General features: G+C 33.3%; 2 protein-coding genes across 19 annotated transcripts in view; one reads left to right on the top strand and one right to left on the bottom strand.

Annotated features, from left to right (window-relative positions):
• Positions 1 to 19413, bottom strand: part of LOC127718147 (uncharacterized) — a 100232-nt gene that overhangs the window by 79564 nt on the left and 1255 nt on the right. For 17 of the 18 annotated variants that reach the window (XM_052224117.1, XM_052224120.1, XM_052224118.1 and 14 more), the window contains 5 exons: positions 18586 to 18663; positions 15692 to 15836; positions 12357 to 12465; positions 11376 to 11469; positions 9185 to 9262 (listed from right to left, as the gene is read on the bottom strand). The gene's annotated coding sequence lies outside the window, so the exon portion shown is untranslated. The remainder of the gene's footprint in view (positions 1 to 9184; positions 9263 to 11375; positions 11470 to 12356; positions 12466 to 15691; positions 15837 to 18585; positions 18664 to 19413) is intronic. The other variant, XM_052224101.1, reaches the window with a different exon arrangement.
• On the top strand, positions 2358 to 6207 carry LOC127718740 (uncharacterized). The gene is made up of 3 exons (XM_052224794.1): positions 2358 to 2488; positions 4578 to 4743; positions 5525 to 6207. The coding sequence occupies exons 1-3, from the start codon at positions 2480 to 2482 to the stop codon at positions 6205 to 6207; spliced, it is 858 nt and encodes a 285-aa protein (XP_052080754.1). The 5' UTR covers positions 2358 to 2479.

The following is a 19413-nucleotide window of genomic DNA, read 5'->3' as shown; positions in this document are numbered from 1 at the left end:
ACATACTACGTAGATGTGCATATCGACAGGAAATTATGATTCAATTTTTTTTCTAGGAGTTATGCCCCTTTGAACTTATTTGCTTCAATGTACTTTTGCAACAGTTTGTCATCACAACTCCTCTGAAACCACACAACAGAATTTCATGAAACTTTGTAGATAATAAGGACATACTGTGTAGATTTGCATATTGACAGGAAATTATGATTCAATTTTTTTTTCTTATACAATTTTTTTTTCTTACACTTATTTTATTTCTCCAATGACAATGTGGGGACGCGGGGTATGTGAGCGCGCTCACTAAGGTTCTTTAATTTAAAATATTTTCAGATTCATATTTCAAAGGCAAGAGAAGTAGCAGATCACTGTATGTTGTATGCCCTCAGTGATGAAAAAGATGAGGCATTTATAGAACAATGTTCCCACAATCACCAGATGGTCTGTGAAAGCTGTGAGCAGTTGAAGGAGACCATTGCTGCTTTAGAAAAGATCTTTGTTACTTCCTCAGTAGATGGAAAAGAGGATGAGATGAATGACCTTAATTTTAGGGTAACTAATTATATTATTTATATGAGCACTTTAAATGTAAAAAAAAGTTTCGATTACATTTACATCTGATCCTTCAAGGAAATTCATTACCCTTATCTATTATTGTTACTTATTAGTTTCTTTTGAATATTTCCTCCAACTATATGAATATATCCATTTTTTTTCAAAATACAATACTATCTTTTTCAATATGTTAGTTTATGATCAACCTTCCTATTTGACTGGCTATCATTCTGCATAAAATTTTCACTACATAATATAACAAAGGTGTACTTGACTAGATGGAAAGAGCAGCTGTATCATATTTAATTATTTTCTTATTAACTTATGAATTAAATAAAAAGAATCAACTAGTTCAGGATATGTTTAATCAGAGAATATTCAATTTTGAAGTGTGAATGAATCTTCACTAGGCTAATTGAATTTGCAACAGTAAAGTCTACGATTTATGTTTACACTGCTTTAATTAATCCCCTCAGAAAACACCAAAGAAAAAGCATACATTTTAGAAAACTGACATCAGAGATCAGAATAAGATATCACCTAACTGGTCATACCTAAATTTAGAATAAAAATTAAAAATATGAATTGATCTTTTTTAGGTACAACAAGCAACAAGAAATATTTTCAGCCTGAAAAGGCACATAATAAGATGTAAAAACCAGGACTTAGCAAAAACTCATCTATTTGAAACTATGCCTATAGATGAAGTTTTACTGGTATGTGACTGGGCAATGAAGTTTTTGCCCCGAAAGTTTCGTGAAGATCAGTGTGATTGGTTCGGAAAGAGAGGAATCCCATGGCATATATCTATAGCCTTTTGTAGGAAAGATGATGGAAGCATTGGTAGCCTTGGATTTGTTCATTTGTTTGCAACGCAAATATCCCATGTTAGTACAACTTTTAACATGAATAAGCTATAATATTTATGTACAAATAATTATTTTTTACCGTAAAGATAAAATATTGAAAAATATATGGTAGGGCAAGTAGGAAATTTGTTGCAAAATTCAGCTATTAAAAAGAAAGAATAGAGGGTAAATGTACATGAGACAACATCCCAACGTATAACATAGTTTAAATTAGAATAAATCTGAAAGGCACACAATAAAGCAAGCTGAAGATGGTGTAATATACCTAGCAGACAACTTGTAAAATATTTTTAAAATATGTAAGAGGAACCATACCATGACAATGAGAAGGAATATCACATAAAAGAAAAAAAGCAAAGACACTGGCTAATGAATTGAATCTTGCCATTGGTGTGATTAAATGTGGTCGGTAAACCGATGTGGTTGTGAGATATCTATTATCTCATTTATCATATTCATAATGCAATTTGATACACTAAAAATAAAAGACAAACTAGTGAACATGTATATCATGAATTAATGTTGAATTAAACATTTGCTTGTTAATTTTTTTTTTATCTTGAGGTTGGTATCATTAATCAAATAGTGTATGTACATGTAGGACTACCCTAAACAAATCTGTTTTTGAATGCCTGTCCATTTACTTGACATGATACCGTCTCCTGAAAACAATTTAGTATCTGTGCTCTTACTTCAGTTGTAGTTGATAAATGCTTATGAAATGGATATTTTATAAAGCGGTTTAAAGGTTGTGATTTATTTTGTTTATAATCTTTTAACAGGACAGCCGAGTAACAGCCAGTATTATCCAAGATGTTATGGACAAAATTAGAGAAATCAACACCACAGACATCAAATTTCATGTATGGTCTGACAATGCTGGTTGCTACAAGTCTACAGAGATGCTTTCATTCTTATTCCATTCAGGGATTATCCTGTCATATGACTTCTGCGAATCCCAGAATGGGAAGGGACCATGTGATCGCACTGCCGCAACCATCAAATCTTCTATTAGAAGATATGTAAACCAGGGTCATGATGTACTTACAGCACAATCAATGAAAAAGGTACAGATAGTTTTAAAAAAACAATAAGTTTCATGTCTTAAAAATCTCAAGGTTACAGCTGTAAATGTACTTTGAAATTCAGAAATTATTGCGAGGTTTTTATTAATGGGAATAATTTGACTGGGTGAGTATAGTATTAATAAGAACTCTCATTCTGATATTTTAAACATACGTCTGTATGCACCTTTTGCAGAAATGGCAGTAATTTATCTCGCAATTTCATTCATTCTTCAAAAATTGCAATAACAAATGCACACAATAATTTCTTAGTTTACAGTAATCTAACAATGTCAGCCCCAAGCAAAACAGTAATCAAGGTTTATTATAAAAGATCCAGAAGAGCATGAGTGCAGCTTTAAAAATATTTAAATCATGTGGAAACCAGTGAGCAACAACAATAACTAATTTGGTTTTATAAAAGCTGAAGGAATTAGACCCAATTATGGGACAGCTGAAGTTACTTTATTACTCTATATAAATATAAAACAAGAGTGCACACACTGAAATGTCTCGCCTTCTTTACTTATCATTGATATTATGTTGATAGTCCTAAATATAAAGCTTTATTACAACTGTCACATAAACTTATTATTAACCAAGTTAACTAAACATTGACCAATGAACCATGAAAATGAGGTCAAGGTCAGATGAACCATGCTAGGCAGGCATGTACAGCTAACAATTCTTCCATACAACAAATATAGTTGACCTATTGCTTTTAGTTTAAGAAAAACAGACCAAAACACAAAAACTTAACACTGAGCAATGAACTTTGAAAATGAGGTCAAGGTGAAAAAAAAACTGTGTGACTGACAAATAGATCATAAAATATTTCCATACACCAAATATAGTTGAACTATTGCATATAATATTAGAAAAAAAGACCAAAACTCGACACCTGCCCGCTAGACATGTACACCTTACAATCATCCCATACACCAACTATAGTAGGCCTATTGCATACAGTATAAGAAAAACAGACCAAAACACAAAAACTTAACTATAACCACTGAACCATGAAAATGAGGTCAAGGTCAGATGACACCTGCCAGTTGGACATGTACACCTTACAGTCCTTCCATACACCGAATATACTAGACCTATTGCTTATAGTATCTGAGATATGGACTTGACCACCAAAACTTAACCTTGTTCACTGATCCATGAAATGAGGTCGAGGTCAAGTGAAAACTGTCTGACGGGCATGAGGACCTTGCAAGGTACGAACATACCAAATAGAGTTTTCCTATTACTTATAATAAGAGAGAATCTAACATTACAAAAAATCTTAACTTTTTTTTCAAGTAGTCACTGAACCATGAAAATGAGGTCAAGGACATTGGATATGTGACTGACGGAAACTTCGTAACATGAGGCATCCATATACAAAGTATGAAGCATCCAGACCTTCCACCTTCTAAAATATAAAGCTTTTAAGAAGTTAGCTAACGCCGCCGCCGTAGCCGCCGCCGGATCACTATCCCTATGTTGAGCTTTCTGCGACAAAAGTCGCAGGCTCGACAAAAAACAAGAATCAGTATGATTGCCCATGATACAACTCTCCACCGGAGACCAAATGACATAGAATTTATCAATTATAGGTCACTGCAAGGCCTTAAACAATGAACAAAACCCATACTTCAATGTGAGCTCTTTTTATGCCCCATTTATGGGCATTGTGTTTTCTGGTCTGTGCGTTCGTCCGTCCGTTCAATCGTCTGTTCGTTCGTCCGTTCGTCCAGCTTCAGGTTAAAGTTTTTGGTCAAGGTAGTTTTTGATGAAGTTGAAGTCCAATCAACTTGAAACTTAGTAAACATGTTTCCTATGATATAATCTTTCTAATTTTAATGCCAAATTAGAAATTTTATCCCATTTTCACGGTCCACTGAACATAGAAAATGATAGTGCAGATGGGGCATCCCTGTATTTGGGACACATTCTTGTTTGTTATGATTTTGTATCTATTATGTTATGAGGTTTTTATAATTTAAGTAAAGCTTTACAACCAAAAAAAAAAGCCAACAGTTCTAATCTGCTCTAGTTATTTTTCTTCTTATAGGCATTTACAATAATTTCACTTTATTTACAGGCAATAGACAAGTCAGCCAAAAATGTAAAGTACATAGTTCGTGTTATAGAAGGAACTGAGTGTAGGAAAACCAAGTACACTCCTATACCAGCAATATCATCTTACAGTAACTTCACATTTAGCGCACATGGCATTACTGCATGGAAGGCATACCAAGTTGGCACAGGTAAAAAGATAAATATTATTTTCATAATTCCCCTAAACATGAATATAAAAAAAGAAGATGTGGTATGATTGCCAATGAGACAACTATCCACAAAGAGACCAAATGACACAGAAATTAACAACTATAGGTCACTGTACGTCCTTCAACAATAAGCCCATTTGGAGTCATCATTTTCTTATCTTTTCTTTTTATAATTTCCTAATTATGATCTCAAAACACTGATTTTCTATTGTTAGATGTAAGCAGTCAATAGACCATAATTTTATATATATGATTCAAGTATTGTCTTTTGCGATTATGTTGAAAACAACCTCACATATTTTAGTTTGCTCCAAGTCAGAATATAGTGTCCAAATATTATTTATGTCTTCCTGCAAACCGTTTCCTTTATGTGGGTTAGCAGGTTTAAGATCCAAATGAACAAGTTTGCTGGCACTATTTAATTCTCTCCCTAACATGGGACAGTGGTGTAACAGTACAACATCAGAACAAACTATAAAAAACAGTTCTTTCTTGTCAGATTGATCAATACAAAACAAAAAACAACTGACAATATAGACACAGACTAGACGTGGCAGGGATTATATATATCCAGCACAACACAAAAAAGACTCAAAGTAAAGTTATATTCATTTCACACATACATTTCATGTCCATAGCTACAATATAGCCAGTTCATGTTGACCAAGTGTAAAACAGCAACAATCAATCAATTAATCAATTATTGTTTGAACAGTATTCTCAAATTACAAGTTATATAATTTTATTTTCTACATTTTAGGAAAGCTAATACCTTCATCTAATATTCCAACCGTTGAAAAGTGTATTCTCAATACTTCATGTTCAGAGATAGAGGGTGAAATTGATGTGGTTTTTCACCAACTGCCACTTAAAGCTGAAGAGGAAGAAAACACCATAACATGTGCAAATGAGGGATGCACACTGTCTTTTTCTTCTTTTCATGAGCTGTCAAGCCACTTAATGTTCGGCAAGTGTGAGTTTGAATTTAGGTGCCAGTTTAGTAATGGATGTGACATTACTAAGAAGACTTACATTACAAAGATGTCTAAGTCTTTTTCAACCAACTTTCAAGTTTCATCAGCAGGACTGACAGTTGGAATTGATGACAACTCAGATTTAGAACTTGGCTGGGCATTGAAAGAAGAAAGGAAGAACAAACGATTCAATGTAAACCAAAAAGAATATCTTACTGAAAAGTTTAATAAAGGTCTAAAAACTGGAAGAAAAGAAGATCCTTTTTTGGTATCAGAGGAAATGCTGACTGAGAGAAAAGAAGATGGAAATAGAAGATTTTCATATGATGAAATCCTTTCTGTACAGCAAATCACAAGTTTCTTTTCTAGAATGAGCAGGAAGAACAAATCATTTGATGATTCCGTTGATGCATCAAGGGAAGAAACTATAACTATCAGGAGAGAACTAACTGCAGATGAACTTAATTAAATTTTGTTTACCAACTTTATGTAGAAAACTAAAAATATTTTATGAACTTATAATATGGTATGATTGTCAATGACACACCTCTCCATAAATGACACAGAAATTAACAACTATAGGTCATTGTACAGTCTTCAACAATGAGCAAAGCCCATACCGCATAGTCAGCTATAAAACGGCCACAAAATGACAAATTTAAATAGGTTAAAGTGAAATTGCAAAAACCATTTGAGCCAATTTGTCTTTCTAAAAAAACACCAATGAGACATCAGATTTCTATTTAGATAGTTATATATATATATGATTCGACTGACTGGCATCAGCAACTTTTCATGCTGCACCTACGATAAAAAGGGGAATTACGTTTTCTGGTCTGTGCATCCGTATGTCCCACTTCAGTTTAAAGTTTTTGGTCAAGGTAACTTTTGATGAAGTTGAAGTCCAATCAACTTGAAACTTCCCTATGGTATGATCTTTCTAATTAAACTGCCAAATTAGATTTTTGACTCCAAACTCACGGTCCATTGAACATAGAAAATGATGGTGAGAGTTTCCGGTATAAGTTTTTGGTAAAAGTTTTTGTTCAAGGTAGTTTTTGGATGAAATTGAACTCCAATCAACTTGAAACTTAGTACACATGTTCCCTATGATATGATCTTTCTAATTTAATATGTCTAAATGCCAATTTAGATTTTTGACCCCAATTTCACAGTCAACTGAACATAGAAAATGATAGTGCGCATGGGGCATCTGTGGAGGATTGACACATTCTTGTTCTTGCTTAAATTAATAGTGAGATTTGGATTTCCTATGATATTTCCAACCAAAAACAGAGAATGACTTGTGTTTTGTTTGCACAGTGTTTTAACATCAGTGCAAGGCTGTAGTATATTATTTCAAAGTTTAAGTGAAGTGAGCTGCACCATGTATTCATTTTCACAGGTTCAGACTAAATTTACACTGAAAATTCCTAATTTTACCACAAAACTGTAATTTACAGCCTCTTGATATTTGACTAGGTCTTAATCTTCACTGACATGGTAACCTTCACAACACCCTTTTGTTTGATATGTGCTTTTTGAAAGGATACCGGAGTAAATCTTTGTATGCAGTAGCTATAAAATACATATTTTTGGGGATTTTTTTTTTTTTTGCTTAGGGTCATATAAATGGTTACTATGGTTACCACAATCTTAAATTGACATTTATCTCTTCAAATAGTGTTAAATCAGTATTTAGATCCAATTGAACTAAATTTTCTTCATTTATAACTTAAAATTTGCAAATTTCACAAAAATTTTTTTTTTTTAGATATTTTCATTCATTGCCATGGCACCGCATTTTTTTTTTTTTTAGAGAAATAACACTATTCCAATTTTTTGAAATTTTGGACTTTATGCTTTATGCATTATATATGCATTATATTAAGAACATCTGTCGGTGCATTTTTTCACAGTCTATTATTAAAATTGGTAAAAAATACAATTTTCAAGAAATTCAAAAAAAGTCAAAATCAAGGTTTTTGGCAGCATAAAAAAACTGTGATAGCAACTTTTTTTTATTATGTTATTTATTGTTATTATATGCCTAGATCATTGTCTTCATGATGACAAATAAAGAATATGACTTCAGAACAGTAATCTTTATGTTTTACATGCAAAGAAAACGGTAATTTCACTGATTGAAAGTCTCTTGTAGAAGCCTTATTTGGTGATGTATGGTAACCATGGCAACCGCAACTCTGTGTATCAATATTATACCAAATTTCGAACAAGGGTGACATATGAGTATTAACTACCAAGTTTCATTGAAATTTGAGGTCCTCACTTTCCCACCCTATATCAGAAATTTTGATGCTTACAGAGAATGGCTCTTAAAACCTTTACTAAATTCTACCATAGATATAAAGATTTGGTTTTGAAGTTTGGTTGTACCTGTAGAAAACTTATTTCAAACGGGATAACACATCCTCATTTTTACAGAGATGTTGTTTTCCGATCCCGGAAATTTAGAAAAGTTCCCGGTAAACTTATCGATCCTTTAGATAAACTTATTCGAAAAGGTTACCAATTCAACATTGTAATTAGATCTTTGAATATTGTTTATATTGGTATTAATATTGATTTTGTTATCAGTAATTTAAAATCAAACTAAATATTTGTGTTATATACATATGCACATTCATGGCTCTACAATCTGTCGGTACCTGTATTTTGGCATTGCACAACGTCATGTTTTACTCTGACTGTTTATGACGTCTTTACACTAAATCCACTGGATGTTGGATGTGTACTGATTGATAATTTATTCTTAGATGCAAGATTTTTTTTTATTAGTTGTTATTGGCTTTGAACTAGCTGTCGGTAACTGTGAGTACTGTCAGATCTGTGCTAAGTGTCTTTTTGTTGTTGGGATGTACAAGTACCCGTCCACGTCCACTTTGTGTTTTTGTTGAATGTATTTCTATTTGTATCCATCTGATGAGTTAAGCCTTTATCAACTGATTTTTATGGTTTGTTCTTATGTCGTAATGTAACACCACTGTCCAAGGTTAGGGGAGGGTTGGCGCCTTCAAACTAGTTTAACCCCGCCACATTTTGTATGTGCCTGTTATTCAGTGGTTGTCGTTTGTTGCTGTGTTTCATATTTGTTTTTCGTTCATTATTTTGTTCTTAAATTAGGCCGTTTGTTTTCTCGTTCGAAATTTGTCATTTCGGGGCCTTTTATAGCTGACTATGCGGTATGAGCTTTGCTCATTGTTGAAGGCCGTACGGTGACCTATAGTTGTTAATTTCTGTGTCATTTGGTCTATTGTGGAGAGTTGTCTCATTGGCAATCATTCCACATCTTCTTTTTATAAACACTTATGAAATACATTTTCATACATTCAAGACATTTGGACATAACACCATGCATTGTATATAAGAATCCTTAATAAATCAAATAGACGAAATACTTAATCAAAATTGAGTGAAAAATTTACCTATGATATAATTATCCCAGCAAATAAGACCGATATTGTATAGGCAGACGTATTGATATTCTTATACATAGCATCCATCTAAAATGAACATTTAGATTTACTAAAAAGAAAACACCGCGTTTTAAAACAACATTCAAAAGATCAGGGTGGGTTCTTGTACTGTTCGACACTAACTCCAATTATATCATTGAATAGGTTTTTGGTGGGGTTCGTGTTGCTCAGTCTTTGGTTTCCTGTGTTGTGTTTGTCTACTGATGTTTTTCTTTTGGTGTTTTCTTTTGTCTTTTTTGCCATGACGTTGTCAGTTTATTTTCGACTTGTGAGTTTGAATGTCCCTTTGATATATGTGGCCTCTCTTTTAATCGTATGTGATTAATTGACATGTGTTGATTTTAAAAAGAGGATCATTGAATCATTCACCGACACTTTTTTGTACTTTTCATTCTTTCTTATGCTAAAGATAACAAGGAGGTCTCAAGAGCCTGACTCGCTCACCTGTAATTTTTTGCTTAAATCTTTCATCAATGAATATTTTTTGCTTTTCAATATGTATTAATGAGTGGCTTAAAAATCCCATTTATATGTTCTTTGTATCTGTCATATTTTCTTCAAAAGCAAATAAATGCATTTTACCCCTATGTTCCATTTTAGCCATAGTGGCTATGTTTCTTGACGTACAAGGGAATAAAATACAAAATTTATACTAGATACTCTGAAACTCATTCAGCCTAAGTTTGGCTGATGTTGATTCAGCAGTTTCAAAGGAGAAAATTGTTTAAAATAAGCAAACTCGATGAACAAATTGTGAAAAATTGTCTTTAAAGGGCAATAACTCCTTTAGGGGTCAGTTGACAATTTTGGTCATATAAAAACTTATGTGTAGATCTTACTTTGCTGAATATTTTTGCTGTTTACAGTTTATCTTTATCTATAATAATATTCAAGATAATAACCGATAACTGCAAAATTTCCTTAAAATCATCAATTGAGGGACAATAACATAAAAACCAGATTACCGATTTGGCTGATAATTTCAGGGCAGGTAGACCTTGACCTAATGAATACTTTAACTTCTTGTCTGATTTGTTCTAAATGCTTTAGTTTTTGAGATATAAGTCAAAAACTGCATTTTACCTTATGTTCTATTTTTAGCCATGGCGGCCATGTTTTCTGAGGAAACAAAAAATAAAATATAAACGTCATTCTAGATAACCTAAAAATCATTCAGCTTAAGTTTGGTTTAATTTGGTTCAGTAGTTTCAGAGGTGAAGATTTTTTAAAGTTAGAAAACATGATAAACAAATTGTGTAAAATTGTCCTTAAAGGGCAAATACTCCTTAAGGGGTCATATAAAACTTATTTGTAGATCTTACTTTGCTAAACATTTTTGCTGTTTACAGTTTATCTTTATCTATAATAATATTGAAGATAATAAGTAAACCAAAAACTGCAAAATTTCCTTCAAATTACAAATTTACTGGGTTGTTAGATTTATTTGAAAATTTCAGGGCTGATAGAACTTGACTTAATGAACATTTTTATCCCATGTCAGATTTGATTTGCTCTAAATGCTTTAGTTTTTGAGATAAAGCCAAAAACTGCATTTTACCCCTATGTTCTATTTTAAGCTATGGTGGCCATGTTTTTTTACGAAAAAGAAAATAAAACACAAACTTTATTCTAGATACCCTAAAGGATCATTCAGCTTACGTTTGGTTGGAATTGGTTCAGTAGTTTCAGAGGAGAAGATGTTTGAAATAGTTTGCGGATGACGACGACGACAATGGACGACGACGGACGCCTAGTGATGGCAAAAGCTCACCTTTCCTTTGGAAAGGTGAGCTAAAAACAATGGCAGTATTGTAGTCAAGAGTGATTTAAACGTTATTTCCTTTTAGACCAGTATCTTTATATCGTTTCCAAAAATTATATACTGTGCATAAAGAAATAAAGACGTCACTTGCACAGACTTTGTCATCTACAGGTTGAACATAAAAAACGGTCAATTAGTATCACTGCTGAGGAGATAAATACAATCGCGGACGCTGATATTATTCGGCTTAGAAAATATGTGTTAAAAACATATGTATGGATTGCATCAATGCGACAGCAATCCAACAACAGACGATAACTCATATGACATGTCTTCTTACGTAAGACAACTAAGCTTAAAAGACTTACGTTTACTTACCCCATTTATTACAAAGGCATAATATTGACGGACGGATGTTAGCGCATCAGTCTTCTTTTCAGAAGTTGTTGGCGCCTTACTTTGACGGTACCAACTAAAAAAAATTTAAAATCTAGTATCTAAAGGAGTTTGTCATTGGAAGACTTAATTTCCGTCCGTAATATAAAGCTCTGTCACTTATGTTGCACATTCACTCGGGAAAAAAGCTCCATGCATATATTAACGGTGGAGTTGTAGCAACAACCATTTGCAAAGAGACAAACAAATACTCAAAGATAAATAATTTTATCATCAATGTTTATATATTTTGACGTCATGATGATATCATTAAAAAAGTCATTTGTTTTGGTAAACATTTTTATTTCGTTTTTGTCAGATACATTACTGAGTAACAAAAAAGTTTGGTTACAATTATTTTAATTTTATATATCTCAACAATAAACTAAACTAAACTAAACTAAAATAAAATAAATTTTTGTAACAAAGCTGTTGAGGCATATGTTGAAAACGCTGACCATTTTTCTTAAGTTGTTGTTTTTAAATACAACAGAAAATTCAACCCACAAAAAAGTTCAACGATCTTTGTGTCGAATATAACATTAACAATGTTCTTTTGGAATGTTTTATGTGGACTTTGACATCAATTGTATGTATGTAGGGAAGTACACAACAGTAATTTCAATAAAACGATTTATCTGAATCTGCTCTTTTCAAGACTTTTTCAACGACGAAAGCAAACTCCCTGACACCATTCTAACAAATATAATCAATGCGGTGCAAGTTTGACTCCACGAAAACTTAATTTTTAAATTTCCGCAACTTCAGAAAATGTTGAATTAAAGCTTTTCAATTGAACTATATGTTGCTAATCTTATTTTACTCAGTAAAGTACACGTTGATAATTGCTCAATTTAATTTTGATGGAATTTTAAGGCCAGCCTCAATCGTTGGTGAACCATCTTAACTTGTCAGTTTACTTACTAATCATAAATAGAATAGTCACAAAATATTAAGAGTTCTATTTGGTTCAATCCGGTGGCTCTTTTCTTTCGATGGCGTTTTCTTACTGGTAAACCTTTCAATCTATCACCTACAACGACATTTAATTACAGGAGAATGGATACATCAGTTTACTGGCTGATTGTTGGACATGTCAAATGTCAAGCGTGTGAAAAAATATTCAGAAAGAAGTGAAATAGACCATCTTTCACCAAATTTAAGACTTCATGGTGATCAGTTTTTAAGTCGTACAATATATTTAATGTTGTATATAAGATATCAATAAATTGAAACAACCTTATTCGTCAATATGACAGTTTATAAATGATACATAGCTGAGAGGGTGATAGAGCGGATTTTTACCTAAAAAAAACATCGTCAAGCTTGGCTTCGCCTCGGTTGACAAAGGTTTATCGAGGGGTAACGATCTGCTCTATCAGCCTCTCATCTATGTGTTATTTTATTTAGTATACTTGATGTTCTGTTACTACAGTATGAATTTCAAGTTCAAAGTAATGTACTTTGACGTCTTGTACAACCGCCTGTATTTAATCAAGCGCGCAATTGATCAAGCGTCTCCATAAAGGGTAATAGAGTATTAGCCATGGGACATAGTAAATTGATTCCTTCAAATTAACTAATAAAAATCTGGTATTGAACATGAAGTATTAAGATAACAATGGTTGCAAAGCTCTGATTCCTTGCCCGGCTTTGGCTATACTTTTTTTACCTTTTTGGTTTATAGCTCTTCATCCTTTTAAAATGCTTTGGATTTTCGAATATTTTGGCCTCGAGCATCTCTGAAGAGACATTGATTGTCGAAATGCGCATCAGGTGCAGAAAAATTGGTACCGTTTATGTTATTAATACCACTATGTCGATGCCTCTGCTGGTGGACTGATAGTCCCCGAGGGTATCACCATCCCAGTAGCCAGTACTTCGGTACTGTCATGAAAATATGGATTTTGTGTTATTACAATTTGCTGTTACAAATTTTTTGAAATGATTTAAATTAAGGAATGTATCTCCCTCATGCAAAGCTCTGATTCCTTGCCCGGCTTTGGCTATACTTTTTTGTTCTTTTTGGTTAATAGCTCTTCATCCTTTTAATAAGCTTTGGATTTTCAAATATTTTGGCCTCGAGCATTACTGAAGAGACATTGATTGTCGAAATGCGAATCTGGTGCAAACAAATTGGTACCGTTTATGTTATTACTATTTTGATTTTTTTTTCTTCAGTCGGGCGTTGCAATAGCTGGCTGGTGTTTTTTATTCCATTGTTAAAAAGGTTTGTGAATTTCTATATCCTCTTGTATTTATTACCAAAATAATTTTAAAATAACTAAGGGTACAACCTCCGTTAGGTAGAACACTTCAAGGTTGTTTTGAATAGACCAGAACCAATAAACGAATTTCAGGGAGCACCACAATTTGAAGATCTAGATATTAGCACTGACCCACCATCTAAAGAAGAAATAACAAAGGCAATTAAATCCATGAAATCTGGAAAGGCAGCAGGCATAGATGGAATTCAAGCTGAACTACTGAAAGCTGACATCAACACAGCAACAGTGATACTACATGATCTCTTCAAAGACATATGGGAAGAAAATAAAATACCTGAAGACTGGGCAAAAGGTCTTATCGTTAAACTAACGAAGAAAGGTGATCTTGGGATTTGTAACAACTGGAGAGGTATAACATTACTCTCAATCCCAAGTAAAGTGTTTTGCAGAATACTGTTAAACATGATAGACTCCAAACTGGATAACAGGTTAAGACAGGAACAAGCTGGGTTTAGGAAAAGGAAAGGATGTATTGATCAGATCTTTGCTCTAAGGAACATCATTGAGCAGTGTATAGAATGGAAGACACCGGTACCTCTATATATCAACTTTATTGATTTCAAGAATGCATTCGACAGTTTACATAGAGAGACTCTTTGGACAATCCTCATATCATATGGAGTACCACACAAGATCGTAACACTGATAAAATGCTTTTATACCAACTTTAAATGGGCTGTGATACTTAACAACAAGGAAACTGACTGGTTTGAAGTAAAATCTGGAGTACGACAGGGCTGCAACATCTCACCCATCTTATTCCTGGTTGCCATTGACTGGGTGATGCGAAAGACCACCAGTGACAAAAAAAGAGGCATCACATGGTCAATGTTTATAACCCTAGAGAACCTTGACTTTGCTGATGATATAGCACTCCTTTCATCAAACCAAGACAATATGCAGGAAACGACAAATCGGCTCAGCCATTTTGCAAGAAATGAACGCAAAAAATACTCAAAAAGTGCGACTTAACACAACATCAAACTTAAGACTAAAAGCTGAGGGCACAGAAATCCAACAGGAAGATACATTTACTTATCTAGGAACTGTGGTTAGTACAGAAGATCCAACACAAAAAGATATTAAAAGAAGCTAGCTAAGGAAAGATCTGCATTTCAAAGACTACGACCCATTTGGAAGTCCAAACAATACAACAGGAAAACAAAGATAAGGCTATATAACAGTACTGTTAAATCTGTCCTTCTGTATGGAAGTGAATGCTGGAGAGTAACGAAAACAGATATGAGATCGATCTCAAGTTTCCACCACAATTATCTGAGGCGAATCTGCAAAATCTTCTGGCCAAATTGTATTTCAAATGAACATCTCCTTGAAAAGACTAAGTCCTCATGTATTCTGAAAGAAATTCGACAGAGGCGCTTCAGATGGCCGGGGCATATTCTCAGGATGCCTGTATCCAATATCACCAGGATAGCTCTTAGATGGACGCCCCAGGAGAAGAAACCTAGAGGAAGACCCAAAACCACCTGGCGTCGAACGATTGGAGCAGAACTAAAGGAGCTTGACATGACCTGGGGAGAAGCCGAAACAAAGGCTAAAGACAGAGTTGGATGGCGAAATCTTGTGGCGACCTTATGCTCCGCCAGGAGCGAAGAGAATAGGTAGGTAGAACCTCCATGTGTTCTTCACTTTTATTCTATAACCAGGCTTAAATTAAATCGAGTTTAAACCATGATTTCATGAGGACTACGACAGCTTCAATATACATACCACAATCCATTATTTGATTTCCAAGATCAACTTATCTATATAGTATTCTTGGCTACTGGTTCTTTAAGAACGATTGACTTAAATTTTATATTGTCATTTGGTGAATATCAAATGTTCCATGTTTCAAACATAATCATAGAAAATCTGAGAAATATATAACATTATTTCCTGTAACCTTTGATGTATTTACACTTTTGGGTATTTAGCTGTATTTATTTTATTTCAGAATTATTTACTCACCGGATTGTAATCCATCTCCAAATTCTGTTTGATTTCTAATTTCTTTAATTATTTCAAATGTGTTGCTGCCGGAATGCAGTGAAGAAAATATTTCATCTGGACTTTTGAGGATAAAACTGTAACCACCAGAATTGAAAGTACCAAACTATAAATGAAGGTAAGAAACTATTTTGATAGCAACTGCATCTTTTCAGACATCTCAATGGCCCTTCAAAGAAACGGACGTCACTCACTGAGGTAGGAACCTTCCGTTTTGTATTGTAAGCATGGAATGGTGTTGTTTAAAGTTGATATTGTAATGTTTATGGTATCGAAATAAACACTGAATTTGATTTTAAGCTCTACGTCGTGTGAATGATGTGTTTTCCATTTGGTAATAGTGGTATAAATTTGAATTAAAGATTATAAGCGCAATATCATTAATATTTCACTGAGACATAAAAAGTTATATATGAATCGAATTTACATACATGAAGAGTAACGCTTTGTTGGATTGGGTTTTTTTAATAGACAAACAACTTCAATAAATTAAGCATCCCCTTTTCTGGGGATAGCACACTTCGTTACAAACAATGTTGTTTTAGAAATGTATCCCTATATTTCTATTGGAGATATACCATGGATTTTGTAAATGTGTAATATCCCAAATTCTGTACTGCTGGATTCTGTAAGAATTGCTCATAGATTGATTTTAAACCATTCAAACAATTTAAGCATAGTACTACTAAGATAACTTTGATGACTTTACAGCAAAACTGCTCGAAAGTGGAGATACAACACAATAAAAATATTTTTCTCTGAATTAACAAGATGAATAAGCTATTATAATCCAATTGGAATGTGGAGAGTGAACAGTGCAGTTTTGACAAAAACTCGGTAGAGTGTGGAAATCTCGTATTATAGCTGTATAGCATTGTAATAGGAAGATAGACCATTACACTTGAATATCAAATATATAGCTTTCTCCATTTTCATAAACAAATTGGACATATAACACCATAAGATTCACACAACGACTAGTCAAGAATTTCGAAACTAATCGTTTAAGTAAGGGACAGATAAATTTTGAGGAAAAGAAAATAGATTACATTTGATGGTAGATGAATGCTTTATTTTTACACGTGCACTCGTCTCTGATCCCTGCAGGTCAAGCACATGGTCCATGGTGTTAAGCTTCAACCTTATTCAAAGTATCGTTTAACATCCAGTGGCGGATTCTGGAAGGAGTTGAGGGCAGTCCCCACATTTTTTGGCATAAAATCGTCCAAAATATTGTCTATACATTACGTTTCCTGTGGTTACTTTCTCTTCAAAATATCTTGATTCCGTCCTTGACATGCATGATGAGGTTGCAGATTTAAAGAATGCGGAACATTAAGCGGTTTCGTTATATCATGAATACATAATAAGTATTTTAAACTGTTTATGTAAGTTATGTAAGAAATAGCTTTATTATATCATGAAACAAATAATAGATATTTTTAAACTTTTTATGTAAGGTATGTGAGAATAGCAAACAATTGTGATTAAGACGGAAGCAATTCTACACGGCAACAATAGAGGGAATATAAATAAACAGTTTAAAAGAGTTTGTCTTTCATTTTATCATTAAATGTCATGCTCCACAGAACAAACAAGGATTAGTCATCATTGTATTGAACATGTTGAAATGAATGTTTGTAACTTCCAAATATGAACACATTGTAAAAAACTAAAAGATTGCGAAATCAAATTTGAAGCAAATGGCACACATTTTTTTCGGTAAAACACAATACCCTATGTACTATTACATGATCATGTGAAAAGCTAAACCTGGGACGAGGTCCTAATTTGACAAATATTGTAGAAGTTGACATCACAATAAAAAGTTTACAGACCACAATTTCATTGTAAACTACCTTAAATCCAAATTATATCCTGATAAAGGACAGACGAACAGACGGTCGGACGCACAGACCAGAGTACTTTATACCCTCCTATAGTCATGTGGAACATATTAATAAAAAGAAACACAAACAGAAACAAAATTACTATGAGACGCTTTGCTACATACGAGGGTCCGGATGGAGTTTACAGAATAGAGAATAATTGACCAATAGTACAGAAAAGATGGCCCAGAAAATAAAGAGAAAAAAGGCCAAACAACTAAACAGTAGAGAATAATTTGCATAAAATATAAAGAATAGAGAAAATGACATAAAAAAATCAAAGTACACAGAAATGAAGGACCCGATACAATTAACCCTCAGATATTTTCTCCAAATGTGATATCCTCCGCTTTGTCCTTATAGCATAGTCATTATTACGAAACATTCAGTAAACACATTGGACAACAGTAGTTTACCGATGTTCAAACCTCCTAAATCGATTATAATTAAATAAATTGGAAACCCTATCTCTTTTCAAACGTTTCTTTATCAAATCTGGCTCTAAAACACAAAAGAAGTAAAACATTCACAAAATTGCTAATAATATAAGATGTTTTGTTCTTTGTGCCGATCTGAAGACCCAAACCCTTTCTAACTGATTTTTACAATCTGATGTTTTGTTGTGCTGTTACATAACTGTCATAGGTTAGGGGAGGAGTGACGCTCACAAATATGTTATGCATTATGTGAATGTCCAAGTCAGTAGCCTGTAATTTAGTGGTTATCGTTGGTTTCTGCCTGTGATATTTGTTTTCGTTTATTGTTTTAACGTTAGCAGGCCGTTGAATTTTGGTTTTAAAGGTTTAACGATTTATCATGCCAAGGCCACTTATAGCTCCTTATACGGTGAGGATTTTGCTTATTTTCGAAATTCATATGGTGACACATAGTTGCTTACATCTACATGTACGTTTATTTGTCTCTTTGGCAGTCATACCACATCTACTTTATATAATAATATCTTACCATACTTTCTGACTGTTTTGTGTTCTGTTGTACTACAAACGATGCTCCTTTTTTAATATCTTGATAAAATATGGACACCTGTAATAATTAAATATAGGTATAAGCTATATATCAATGAGTCTATATCCTTTTCTGCAAAACAGCATACCAATTAAAATGTATTGACAGCAAGTATGAAATAACTTTGTTAAAAATGTAAACTTTTAGCTATTTATTGGAAAGTAGAAAATTTTTGTTGCATAAATATGGGCTGTTTTTGACAATACATTGCACATGCATCAGGTACTAGCATCATAAATTCATACAAAAATTACTGGAATCTGCCCAATTTTTTATTAATTGTGCTAATTCTAAGACTGTTGTTGTCTTAAATGTAAGTGGCCGCACTTGTGTTCAGTCTTAATGTTTGAATATATGTTGTATTTGATGATACTTCATAGATTAGTTCAAATCGTTTACATAAACTAATTGAACCGAATGAAGTAGACACTAGTGTTTAAAAAAAATCTTTCATCAGATGTACTTTGAATTTTAGGTCAAAATCAACCCGTACCGGACCTTTTCCTTTAGACTACACATGCATAAAAAATGTACAGTGCGATAGCTCATTGTTTCTTTTTCTTTTGACCAGGATTATTTTATTAATGTTTTATCCAGTCTCTTGAAAGTAACTGCAACAACTTTTAATGTACCAGCCTTACCAAGTGATGTGTAATCCCCATCCTCGATTTTGCTGGAGAATAAGAACTTTTTTATTTGCATCTTGTGTTCATTATATTTTTCATTTAAATTTGCAACATGGGGCAAAATTCGGTGGGATTTTTTCAG

This window comes from Mytilus californianus, unplaced genomic scaffold, assembly GCF_021869535.1.
Source record: "Mytilus californianus isolate M0D057914Y unplaced genomic scaffold, xbMytCali1.0.p SCAF_10, whole genome shotgun sequence".
NCBI classification, from domain to species: domain Eukaryota; kingdom Metazoa; phylum Mollusca; class Bivalvia; order Mytilida; family Mytilidae; genus Mytilus; species Mytilus californianus.
The sequence above is the reverse complement of the archived record's forward strand: the minus strand, read 5'-3'. Positions and strand labels throughout refer to the sequence as shown.